The sequence below is a fragment of the Tympanuchus pallidicinctus genome, unplaced genomic scaffold (assembly GCF_026119805.1).
Source record: "Tympanuchus pallidicinctus isolate F22 unplaced genomic scaffold, pur_lepc_1.0 scaffold30, whole genome shotgun sequence".
Taxonomy (NCBI): domain Eukaryota; kingdom Metazoa; phylum Chordata; class Aves; order Galliformes; family Phasianidae; genus Tympanuchus; species Tympanuchus pallidicinctus.
In genome coordinates, this window is record NW_026294748.1 from 808,921 (window position 1) to 821,093 (window position 12,173).

General features: G+C 46.1%; 1 protein-coding gene across 2 annotated transcripts; it reads right to left on the minus strand.

Moving 5' to 3' along the window:
• LOC128087604 (NF-kappa-B inhibitor zeta-like) lies at positions 1-9,729 on the minus strand. Of its 2 annotated transcripts, none has more exons than XM_052697319.1 (12): positions 9,272-9,729; positions 7,131-7,255; positions 6,740-6,788; positions 6,477-6,520; positions 5,680-6,338; positions 4,406-4,511; positions 3,983-4,129; positions 3,728-3,788; positions 3,377-3,543; positions 3,186-3,296; positions 2,215-2,323; positions 1-1,928 (listed from the first exon to the last, which is right to left on the minus strand). In XM_052697319.1, the coding sequence occupies exons 1-12, from the start codon at positions 9,510-9,512 to the stop codon at positions 1,918-1,920; spliced, it is 1,830 nt and encodes a 609-aa protein (XP_052553279.1). In that variant the 5' UTR covers positions 9,513-9,729; the 3' UTR covers positions 1-1,917. The 2 variants fall into 2 exon arrangements, with proteins under 2 accessions (XP_052553279.1, XP_052553278.1); XM_052697318.1 differs by having other exon boundaries at positions 6,477-6,523.
• Positions 9,730-12,173: the final 2,444 nt, after the last annotated feature.

A 12,173-nucleotide genomic window follows, 5' to 3' on the forward strand; every position in this document is an offset into this window, starting at 1 on the left:
AGCATGAAATCATGTATTTATTGACAGGAAGGGACAATGAAGCAACGTAAAGCACACCTACTAATGGTAATGCAATTAAGTTATAACTCATAGATATATTTCATAGGCTAGTTCAGTTTAGCATATGTTGAATAAACGATAGGTTAAGGCTCCTGTCCTCCTTGATTAAAGTTGAATTCTTATGGAGTAGATTTCTACACTTTTTAAAGATATCCCATAAAAATGATCATTTTTTCACTTAAAATGCTTACTGATGCTCTTCTATGTTCACTGTATCACTTCATTCTTCATTTTGCTTGCAATGCAGCATCTCTTCGTTTTTACTTTATTAAAGGGTCTTCAGTTTCAGTGAGTGTTGGATCTGATCCTTAAATCCACCAATGAAAGCCGAACCACTCAGACGATCCTCATTAATTCTCTTCACATGAGGAAGGGCTGTGAGCTCAGATGTGAGTTAAAATGCCAACATGAAGGAGGAATGAGTGGTAATAGAGGGTAATAGAGGGGATCTTCACCTCAAAGCACAAGAGGAAAGTCTTTGTATTTCCATGTGAAACCCAAAAGGGGAAAGGATCAAAGCAAGCAGAACACCTATGGCAGGAGGGGGATGTTCAGCTTTACAACCCATTATGTGAACAGCAACACAAAACTATAAGGTACGCGTAAGAATCTTGATGTAGGTCTCATCCAGACCCAAGAATCTGAACATAGATGAATGCAACCCTGATCAGCAGTTCAGAACATGAGAAACGTAAGATAGGACCAAAATCCCACTGGAGTTAACTTAAACACTGTCACTTTTCTAGTAAAACTTGCTTCATGTTGTGCAACGTAGCTCTTGGAGCTTAACACTTAAGGATACCCAAGAAGAAATAAAAGGAACCTTTTGACAGGAAAATCCAAAGAGATCATTAAAGATCAGTTCCCCAAGCGTGCTGAGTACTCAGAGCTGGATCCTGCAATGTTACACGTGAAAAATCTCCCATCTACTTTAATGGGAGGTACATCTGTGAGTTGATTGCTGGATCAATCACTTTGTAGCTAGGTAAATGTAGATTGCTCCATACGTAGCAAACAGGGAAGTTTCATAGAAACCAGCTAATTCACAATCAGAAGTTCAAATTAAATGACATTACATCTGGGAAGAGAATTTTCTTTCTATTAATTACCTGATTTCTAGCAGTCCCATTGAATACTTCTGTATCTGGCAGTTGAAAATTTTTGAGGCAAAGCTGCTCGGTCTAACAGCGCATTGCTGTGAAGTATTCTTACAGACCTACGTTTTATAAAGCTGTATTCCTCTGTTTATCATCACAGATAAACCATTCCAAATGTTTTACATCCCAGACTTCACCTGAAGTCCATTACTGGTGGCAAATTCTGATTGCATAGATAATCAGCTCGACTCTTGTTGAAAAAATCTGCTCAGTAGCAGCACAGCTGTGCGTTGTGCTTTGGGTTTTGGTCTGTCTTTTTTTTGGAGGGGGGGATTTTGTTGTTATCTTTTTCCAGTGCCTTGAATTCAGACTGCAGAGACTGACCTTACATTGGTACCATCAGGACTAGGTCCTTAAGGGCTAAAATAGAAGGTTTTCCTCTTAACCAATGGTAGCTGCATTAAAAAAATTCAGACATTGGGAAAGTAGAACATCTACAGTTGCAATGGCCCTCCAGAAAGCAGTGCTAATGCTCAGCTTCATGAGAAAGTTAAGACCAATTCATTGACTGGAGCATCTAACACTGTCTAAGGATTTGCCCTGCCAATCAAGTTTACTCTTGATTGCTGGGTACTGAGGAGATATCTTCAACAGGCAGTTCAAGCTATAATACTTTTGAAGACTTTTACTGTCTGTTTTTGGCCTATTCTTCAGCAACAGCTGCAGCACACGGACCACGAGATGCAGATAACGAGCCTTATCAGCATTTCCCTGGAAGGTAATAAATGAACACAAATTCGGTTCAGTTTACATGTGACGTCTTCTCTCTCATGCCAATCACACACTGCCCTATTTTCAAGCTAAAGAGATTCTGTGCAGAACTCTGGACTTAATCCAAAGTCTGTTGTAAATCACTGGGCATCTTTTCCATCAGTTCCCATGAAGCTCATGAATTATGGTTATATAGCAGCGCAGGGGATGAACCAGAGCTTGACACTACATTGCAGCTCTTATATTACTGAGATTCTGACTAGGAGAAAACATTCACAGAAAATACCTTTAAGAATAATGTCCACGAAGTCCAAAGGTGAAACGGGCAGAAGTTCAGAGAAGTGATCTGCTGGTGAGGGACACGGCACTCCTGGAGCTTCCAGCAAACCATTACTCTGCATGGATGAGGAAAGCAGAACAGTAAATTTCCAGCAGAAGTCTCTGTGTTCAGACCATGCTCCAGTTTTGAGATTCCAAACCTAGATTCTGCTCCTTGCCATCAAAAAGGAAGGGGCGGCAGAGTTATCAGTTCAGTCAGAGATGAGCTGAGTTGAAATTATTTTCATGGCTTCTGTTGTGGATTATCTCTTACAGAGCATGGACTGGATGGTCTTAGAGGTCTTTTCCAACCTCGGTGATTCTGTGATTCCCTAGAGGACCTGAAGTGTGGCTTTCAGTCTGTTTTCCTAGTTCAAATCTTACATTACTAGTTTCTACACGTATGCATAAGTGAGAGCTCATCTCTGATAGTCAAAAGACACTGAAAAAGGTGGAAGGGCTGTTGTTACTTTCAAGCACCGAATATTTGTTTAATATTGGACAAGAATACTGAAGTCTGTGCTGCATATTGCATTATTTCAGCTGAATAGGATTTTGAAATGGAGCCCACAAGGTTTCACTTCTCAGTGCTGGTGCCTTGTGTCCTGTACCAAACACAGCAAGAGCCACGGATACCCACGGGACCATCTGGATATTTTGGGACCTGCCATGTGCTTTTGATGTGCTTAGGGTTGGAGGAAAGGATACAGTTCAGCTCTTTGTCTTTTAAGGAATTGCTGAAAGTAAGGAGGCATTGGCAATGTCTGGGGCAGCGTTTGCAGTGAGGTCCTTTGGAGCCTTTCCCCTGAAGAGGGGATTCTCTGCCCTGTGCAAACCAGGGCAGGGCTGGGAGCATCTCCTGTGCTCACTGAGGGCTTGTGTTAATCTGGGTTCTCGGGTACGAGGTCAGAGCCTGCTTAACAGGTGCTGTATGGTTACCTCTTGAAGAATGTCCAGTTCCTTGGGTTTATGAGTCTGGAGCAAACACATCAGCTCGGTGTTCTCCTCAATTTTTAAACAGGGAGCAGTAGTTTGACACGAACGTAGAACCTGCAAATGCAGTGAGACTGTGATTGCAGTCAAACAGGAAAACGTAAGGTCACAGTGAACAGCCTGCTGCTGATTCTCACCTGCAGCTCCGCTTTTCCTCCCATGTGCAACAAGCAGTTAATTCCCTCGAGAATTTGGTCCTTGCGTAGTTTGAGGAACCTCCCCATGTCACTGTCACCGTCGGTTTTTTGGGATTCCGTGGCTAAGATGGTGTGAGCAAGAGCAGCACAGTGCAGTGGTGTCAAACCTGAACAGAAACCAGGGAGCAGTCAGACACGTCCGTCTGCACTGCAGGAACCACCCCACCCCACGACAGCCCCCACGAGGGCAGGCTGCTCGAATGCCGAATCGATCATCCTCAGGCCCAGGTAGAATCTGTTGTTTGAGGCTTCTGACACAAAGCACCCAAACGGCGAAGCGCTTCCTCTTACCGCAGTGGTCCGCCACGTTCACTGCTACGCACACACCGCCGTCTTTGCAGTTTTTCAAAACCTGAAATCAAGAAGGTTTTGAGACGATAAATCCCGATTTGGGCCCAGCTGCCCTTATTCTATCTCACCTTAACCCCATCAGACCAAAGGTAACTTCCAGGTTTCAAAACCCCTTGTCTGCTTTAAACTAAAGAGCACGCATCTGACTTCTGCTCTATCGCTGCTCATCCCACAGCAGCAGCAATGACAGCGCACCTCTAAGACCCGCAGGTACCCATTCTCTGCACACAGGTGGAGGGGGGTTTTCCCCCGCCCATCCTGCTCGTTGACGTTTGCCCCCAGGGATATGAGGTCACCGACCATCAGGTGCTGGTTCTTTTCTGCAGCAAGATGTAGTGCTGTCTGGGGAGAGAAGAACGAGAGAAACTCATTGTTGCTTTAAAGCCAGTCTTACATTTCACAGTTCTTGTTAGAGAATGAAGTGGGGAGTGGGATGTTGGGATCCCTGCCCAGCTATGCTATGACTTGCTCTGCTCGGAGCACTGCCTCCCTCCTTCTGTTTTGCTCTTCACTCGAGGATAGCAGCCACTCCTTCCCAAAGTGATGCTTGGCATTTGTCAGGGTTTGAAAGGCATCTGCATGCCATAGGAAATGACTCTTGGCAATTCAGCATCCTACCCGTTTCTCTGCATCCTTCTCGTCAATTTTATTCAGGGACGCAAATCTCCGCGCTAGCGCGTAAGTCAGAGCTCTTCTTCCCTGAGCAACAGCCTTGTGCAGCAGCCTGGAACAGAAGATGTTTTAAACAGGTAAAATAATGGTTAAATTACTCAAAAGGAACAGAGATTTCAAAGCATGAAATGTTACAGGATCACAAACACCAAAAGCTTGAGATATTTAAGCATTTAATTTATTTAGTCTGTATTGATAAAGGAGTTGCTGATTTTCCAGCTTTGTTTGAATTTATTGTCTGCCAGGATTTCTTGGTCCTCCCTTCTCACTATTACCCCATTCCTCTCCTATCCAGGAGCTGCTGCTCCTTCCTTCTAGCCACCAACCAAACCTGATTTCCTCCTTTTTTTTTTTTCTTTTCCTTTAGTATACAGAAAAAGCAGAGGAAACCCAAAGAAGGGAAACCTCTTTCCTGCACCTAACAAAGTATTTCCAAACCGTAATTCGGTCCTATGTAGGACCGAGTACCAGAGTACTAACTCCAGTCTCAGGGAGCTGCTCAAAATAGTGTGTTTCTCCTGAATCTCATACTGGAATTCTTGTTAATGTGGGTGAGCCTTTCTTTCTGTCTGGAGAAAATACTGACACAGGCATTGGTGGTATTTTTCCCTTTGTTTTTTCCTTCTCTCATCCCAGAGCATGATAACTGTGTCTCAGGGTTGGTGTATTGGGTGTGTGGTCTTGCCTTTATGTATTCTTCTGACCTTGTCACCATGTACTTTGTAAATGTGTGCTGCAATTGTTAGCTCGTGACATTTACTTAAATACAGTCTAATTGTCTCAATTTCTTAACTGTAATTAGTTTTATTCGCATGTGAGAATTTGATCCCAATGTTTTCAACCTAGCTGAACTGCACAGAACCCAGAAGTAATTTTCCTTAGAGTGCAGCATGGAAAAGATCTCTTCTGCAAATCTTTTTCTGTAGCAATGACTCGCTTTGCTTGAGTTCATTTTCTTGTGAGCTTACATTTACAGTTTAGCCTTGAATGTTGTTCCCACTGAATTTGTCCTATGGCAGTTGTTGTCTAGCAATACATGAAGTATTTCTAATTTTACTAATGGAATATTGATTCAGTCTAAAACTGGGGTTCTGGAGCACATCTGAACACGCCATGGAGCTGGAAGACCTTTGCCACTGGCATGCCCTGAAGTAGCACTTGAAGTTACAGCCCCAGGAAATAGAAATCAATGTATTTCTATAGGCAAAAAAGCTGGAGACCTGTTGCCATTTTCATCAGGTGCAAGCAGTTTGTCTGCCGGAATATTCCTCAGCAAGCTTTCCTCCCTGTGTAGCTGGAACTGGAAGAAAGAGATGGCGGAGAGATCCTGCTGTGTGAAAGCAATCGAGGTCTGCCTCGAGCATCCCCTGGAACCCAAAGAGTCGCTGTCAGCCTCCACAAATGGCTCTGGATGGGCTCCTGGTGGATCGAAGCAGGGAGATGTGCTCTGTGCAGGCTGTGCCCAGCAGTGCTTCTGGGTGCTGCTACCCACGCCCTGCATCCACCAGCTGCTTTCTTTTTCCCTTGTCCTTGAGAACGTTCCTGGTGAATCAGGCTCCTGCATGTCTTTCTGACCATCACAAAAGGAGCTCTCTACCTCTTCCTGCAATGCCGAGCTGCAGTCTGTAAAGCAACAATGAGAACGCAGCTTGGTGAAGCTTTGGCACCTTTCCTGCACGCTGCCAGCTGCCTGCTTGCTTCCTCCAGCTCCCCACCAAGGGGCCTGCAGCTCTGCAGGGAAGCCCTGCCAAAAGCCATCGGGCGCAGCACGCAGAGATTCCTTCTTCAGCTGGCTTTTGTTCAGGTCTTCCTGCAGCACCTCCACCAGGATATCCAGGTCCTCTAAGCCTTTTAGCGTTTGCCCGATGCTCTGCTTGCTCTGAAACAGCAACAAAAGTGGGGAGGGTGGAAGATGGGGGAGGGAAATCAGACATGAAGTGTCCTGTTCTGGCTGGGTGATATATGTGAAATGCGCCTGGGGAGGCTGGCAGCGTGGCGCTGAAGGTGTTATGCATACCTGTCTAAGCTGCTTCTCTGTATAAGGGTGAACTCTTCTCTTTTCTGCTGAAAAGAAAGGAAGAAAAAAGCCATCTTGAGTTTGGGGCAGGGGGGGCCAACGCAGAACTATTCTGTCCCATATAACACATCCACGGTGAAGGTGCGTGGCTGCCCTGCTCCTGCCATTGGAGGGGCCCTAGGGATGGCATGGGGCTCTTTGGTACTCAACACTGATGTCCCTGTGTGAAAAGGAGGTGGTGTCACTGAGAGGAGCTTCCCAACCTGTTTTTCCTGAGGATCCTTTGCTTGCCGTCCTCACTGATGAGGCTTCCTGAGGAGACAAAAATAATAATAAAAACAAAACTACATTTAAAATGCTCGCATGTTAGAAAGTGAAACAATGGCAAACTGTGTGACCTAAGCTAAGAGCATTGTATTTTGCACTGTGTACTTTGCACAGCAGAGACTGCACATGAATGAATTTCCACGAGCAGGCAATCTGCAGCAGCCACACAAGGACAGGAGCACAGCCTTTTTGGAAGCCTGGGTTGTTAGAGCCAAAGGGCAAAGTTGTTTCTTTGGGCCACCTCTGGATAGATTGCAGGGCAGTATTCAGATCACGGATGGCTTCTTGCAGCCCCAGCTCTGAGGGCCGCCCTCCCACAGCCCTTACCTGGCTGGCAGCTGCCTGCAGCCCCCTGGAAAGCCGGACCTTCCTCAGCAGCTCCCGCACCGGCATCTTCACCCTCACACCCATGTAACGCCTCCGAGGAGGGGGATCCGAGCCCAGCGCCGAGTCTGGAAAAGTCACAGTGCTTAAAGGAACAGAATTCTCTGAGCTGTTAGAGGGCGGTGGGAGGATGAGGTCACCCTGCGAGCTGTGATTCTGGTGTTCATCATCACTTGTGGGAAATTTCCACACCACCCCACGTCTTCCTTAGCTCTGGCCTTTTATTAAGACGCTTCCTGCTCACAATTACTGCAACGCATCGCTTCTCGGGCTGCTCCAGTGCTGCAGTACATATTTTGGTGCAGTTTCCTGCCCCGCAGTTTATTTTATTGATTTTGGTTAAAAAAAAATAAGGAATAGAGTTGTTTTAGAATTGAGATAGTGATGCCATGTCCAAAGTCTTTCTGCAGTGGCTCTTGGTGTATAGAGAGACATGGTTTAGTGGGGGGTTGTTAGAGTTAGGGTAGTATGGTTAGGTCGTGGTTGGACTCGATGATCTTTAAGGTCTTTTCCAACCTGAGTGATTCTGTGATTCTCTGAGACGTCAGTGCAGTGTGATGCAAAGGGAAGCAAGGGTTTTCTGTACTGAAATGAAATAGTTATTTGAGAACATATATAATTGTCCAAACAAGTTTGCCATCATCAAAACAAGCTGCTCTGTAATTGTTTGCTAGTTCTTCTTGCATCTTAGACTTGAATCCCCAAACTTGAAAGACTTGCCCAGATTAGGAGCTTAAATGCATTGCTTTTGAAACACCTTTTATATAACACCACATCCCTGACCCCTCTCCCCTTGAAGATGATCAACCTTCCCATAACACAGTCAGTAACAGCTATCATCATTATGAAATGACAGTTTGGTTGCATTGGCTCCCACTAGTTAACATATGACATAAGCAGACTGAAGGACACATGCTGGGGTCAGCACGAGGCTGCAGCCCAGCCCAGCAGGCATGCATGGTGCAGCTGCCCAAAGCAGCAGTGCTGACAGGAGTGCAGCTGCATGAGAGGTGGTTTCAGCTGTGTGATGCTGTTTCTGTGCCCTGTTCCAGGCAATGAAAGCTGACACCCCTTTGTCCCCGGTGCACTGAGGATGTACTGAATGCTTGGTGCTGAGGGCTGTGCTGTTTGTGCCTGTCCAGCCTGTCACTGAGTGCTGGGGCTTCTAAAGTGTAGGTTATTGCTCAGACTGCTCTAGAAATGGACTGATTCCTATGGCTGATGTTTTGAAGAAGAAGGATTTAGTCTTTGTAGGGTGTTTCCTTCCTGCACTTGAAGGGAGCTTCCAAGGAGGAAAAGGACCAACTTTTTACAGTCTGATAGTGACTGCAGGACAAGGAGGAATGGCTTTAAAGTGAAGGAGCAGAGATGTGGGTGAGCTGTGAGGAAGCAATCCTTTGGTCAGGGCGGTGAGGCGCTGGCGCTGCTGCCCAGAGAGCTGTGGGTGCCCCATCCCTGCAGGCACTCCAGGCCAGGTGGGATGGGGCCCTGGGCAGCCTGAGCTGGTGGGGGGCAGCCCTGCCCACGGCCGGGGGTGGCACTGGGTGGGCTTTGAGCTCCCCTCCAACCTGAGCCATGCTGTGGTTCTATGATTCTGTTTCAAAGGACTCTGTGAAAAGCGATGGGAAAAAACACAACTGCCTCAGTAAAAATGCCAGATAGTGGGTTACATTACATGCGTGGTTGTATTCTTGAAAGCTCAGCTACAATTGACCAAGCACACTTTCACATGATTTTGTAAGATTAACAACTCAAAGGTCGTATCTATATTACATTGCCATTAAATTCAGAACCAAACTTGCAATTCAGATTGTGAATGAGCAGCAGAACGTTGGAGATAGGCAGAAATAATGGAGTACTGAGCTGCCCTTCAGCAAGGGGAACAATTTCTGACTTCAGCATGGCAGAGCACAGCCAAACAACAACAAGGTGTGAGCAGCAGCACGCCATGAGCCTTTGTTTGACGCTGCTGCCACAGAAGCTGAACGCTGCTGGCACAAACGGAGTCCCAGGTCAGTGAATGAACCTCTTCACTTCGCGAAAGCAGCATAAAACAGAAAATGTCAATAAAGGTTTGATCTTACCAGTGGGAGCAGACATCGCTGGAGGTTTATGTGGAGGAGCTGGGTAGATCTCAGGGCTTGCAACATTAAGTTCAGTTAATCCAGAGTCTGGCAGCGATGGGCTTTGTTGAAAATGCCTTTTGGGACTGGCAGTTTCCCCAGGCTGCGGAGATCCCTGGCCTGGACTGTAGCCACAGCTTTCATTTTCAGTGATGTTTTGCTTGACCAGTAGCTCAGGGCTCGTGCAGACTGTTTGCAGCATTACCTCTGCGTGCGTAGAAGAGAGCTGAGAAAGGAAGGGTGGGAATAAAACCCTGCTGAGCTGCAAAAGAAAGAAGTATCCAGTTTCACATCAAGAACATGACAGCTGTGTTTAACTCTCCATCGTGGTTAGGCCCAACTCCCTCTTCTGTTCCTCAAAGCGAACTGTAGTGGCTGCAGAATAAAGGCAGTCCTTGCAAACTGCCTGGGAGAGTTTCTTGGCTCGCTCTTTATAGTCAGGCACGGCCCAAAGGACGTCAGCATGAAGGTCCCACCCTCTTTCCCAACGATCTGCAGCAGCAGCTGATGAAGAAATGGCTTTTCCCAAGAAGAGTCTGAGCACAAGCAGATAAGAGCTCTTCCTTAGATAGAAACCATGAAAATCTATTTGATTTAATGCAAATAGCATGGGGAGAGAAAGAGACCTCTGAATGGACTGATAGATTGGACAGTGCAGATGAGCTCTGAATCCAGTGCTTTGTCAGTTCCTTTGTCGGAAACAAAAAACAAAGCAGTTTTCCAAATCTGCAAAAGAGGAACTTACAGAAGCCAAAATAATCTTCCCCTAAGCACAAAAATCCAGCTAAGGAAACACCCCCCCCACCTTCTGGTAGCTTTGAGTCTATGAAGAGTGAAGTGCTGCATCATAGAACCACAGAATATGCCCCGTTCAGGATTTTGGTGTTTCTGCCTGTGAGGATTTGCCTGTTTCATTTTTGGCAAGGAGGGATGTTAAGTATGTGATGGGCACAGTTACTGGAACTCACATGAAGAATCTATCCGGACGAATCCTCTTCTTGCGGGAAGTCCATTTCCTGAGGCCACCAGGAGACCTCAGTGCAAGGTTTAAACTCTGTTCTCGTGTCCCTGGGAAATCCCTTGCAGTTCACACACCTACTTGAGGGCAGTGACGCTTCAGTTGAAACAGGTACTTCCCCCAGGTAGTTTGTTGGGAAGGCTGCAGACTTCATCCGAGGCAGCAGCTCCCTTAGCTGTGTCCTGCACAGCACTCCTCTCCTAAGCAGAATCACCCTGTGTGCCTGATCAGGAAGCAGACAGCCTTTCTGCACCAAGTTATGAGAACTGCGTTACGAACAGCTTTCGTTTAAATTGGGCACTGGCTGCTCTCTACAGACTTGCACAACCCTCATGTCCCATTTCCTCTGTGCTGTTGCAACTCCAGACTTAGGAATATTGGCAGAATTATTCAGGCAGTGCTCACAACTAGATCTGGTGTTTGTAAAGTGGGCATGGAGTCAGGTACCAAGATGGTGGCATTACTGCATCATAAAACACGACTGCACGGTGGGGAGGCAGGGCTGACAGACCCATTTCTTTGCATGGCTGCCCATGGTCTCAGCTAACAGAGCAAAGCAGATCTCTTGCTGTGAAATCCTTGGGGCTCTGTAGGTGTTGTCTGGAGCTTAAGGACATATAATGGGCCATTGCTCCGGTCCCTTGGTGGACTGTAACCAGTTTGCCCCAGGGAAGCGATCTGTAAAAGGATATTTCAGGGGTTAGAGGATTATTTACCTCTCTAACAATGACCCAGCCACAAAAAGTAATGATTATTCTTAACTAAGCACGTATTCTGCTCTGCCTCAAAAAGTATTTCCCTTCTGTCTCACCCGGTTTGCCTTGTAGGTTGTGTGAGCCTAGGATGAGCTGGAGCTGGGATCTGCTCCTGCCTTCCTTCCTGACAAGAAGCAGTTTGTTCTTCTGTGAACATCAGTGCTCTCATCAGAGGGATGATGCATCACTAGAGAACTGATCAACGCTTGTATAGGTGGGAAAGTTTGGCTGACTGCAAACAGGAAATTGCTGCAATGAATCACTGCATTTATTGGGTTGTAAATCAGACTGGAGATTTCTCATCTTCCTATTCTCTTCCATACTCCGATCCGTATATTGGACAGTTGTCATGCTTATTTATAACATGCTACTGCATCCACAGTGAAGACAGGAATTAGCCTGGCTTTATGACACAGAGAGGACCAAAACATATTCCTGTAGCCAGGAGAAGAGAAGCAGTTTTGCATAACCAGCAACAGAAACCTTGGAATGTGGCCCCTGCAAGAAACTGTCTCCAAGGCTTTGAATTTAACTGGGAATCTTGTGGTTCTTTTCCTTCCAAATTCAACAGGTACCTGATATTTTATGCAAACACTTCAGCATTGCAAATTCATGTACCTCTTATGAGTCTTATTCTACAAACATTACTAAAATCAGCCCAAATTGGAGACCAGCTGTCCACTCACAGCTGCACTGCTGTCCTGTTTCACTCGCGATTTTGCATTTGGACTGACTAGGAATGCCACTGGTCATGTTCTCCTGCAAACACCATGGCAAGGCAAGTTTCAGCATGCACAGCAAGCAGAGAAATTGTAAATAAGGCTTTCTAGGATCTGTAAGTACTTCTTCAGATGGTGCCTCTTGAGTCTCACAGCTGCAGGCAGAACTGTTCAGCTTACAGCTCAGTAAAACCTGGGTTGGAAAAAATAGTTTCTAGCTGAGGCATATTTGGTTTTCATCATCTTCCATAGTTGGAGTGATGTAACCCATTCTGTACCATTTAGTTAAGAAAGGGGGAAATGTCTAGCAGAGAGGAAGTATGGAAGTATGGAGGAGGGGGACGTAAGTGTGAGCATTTGGGAAAGTCTTC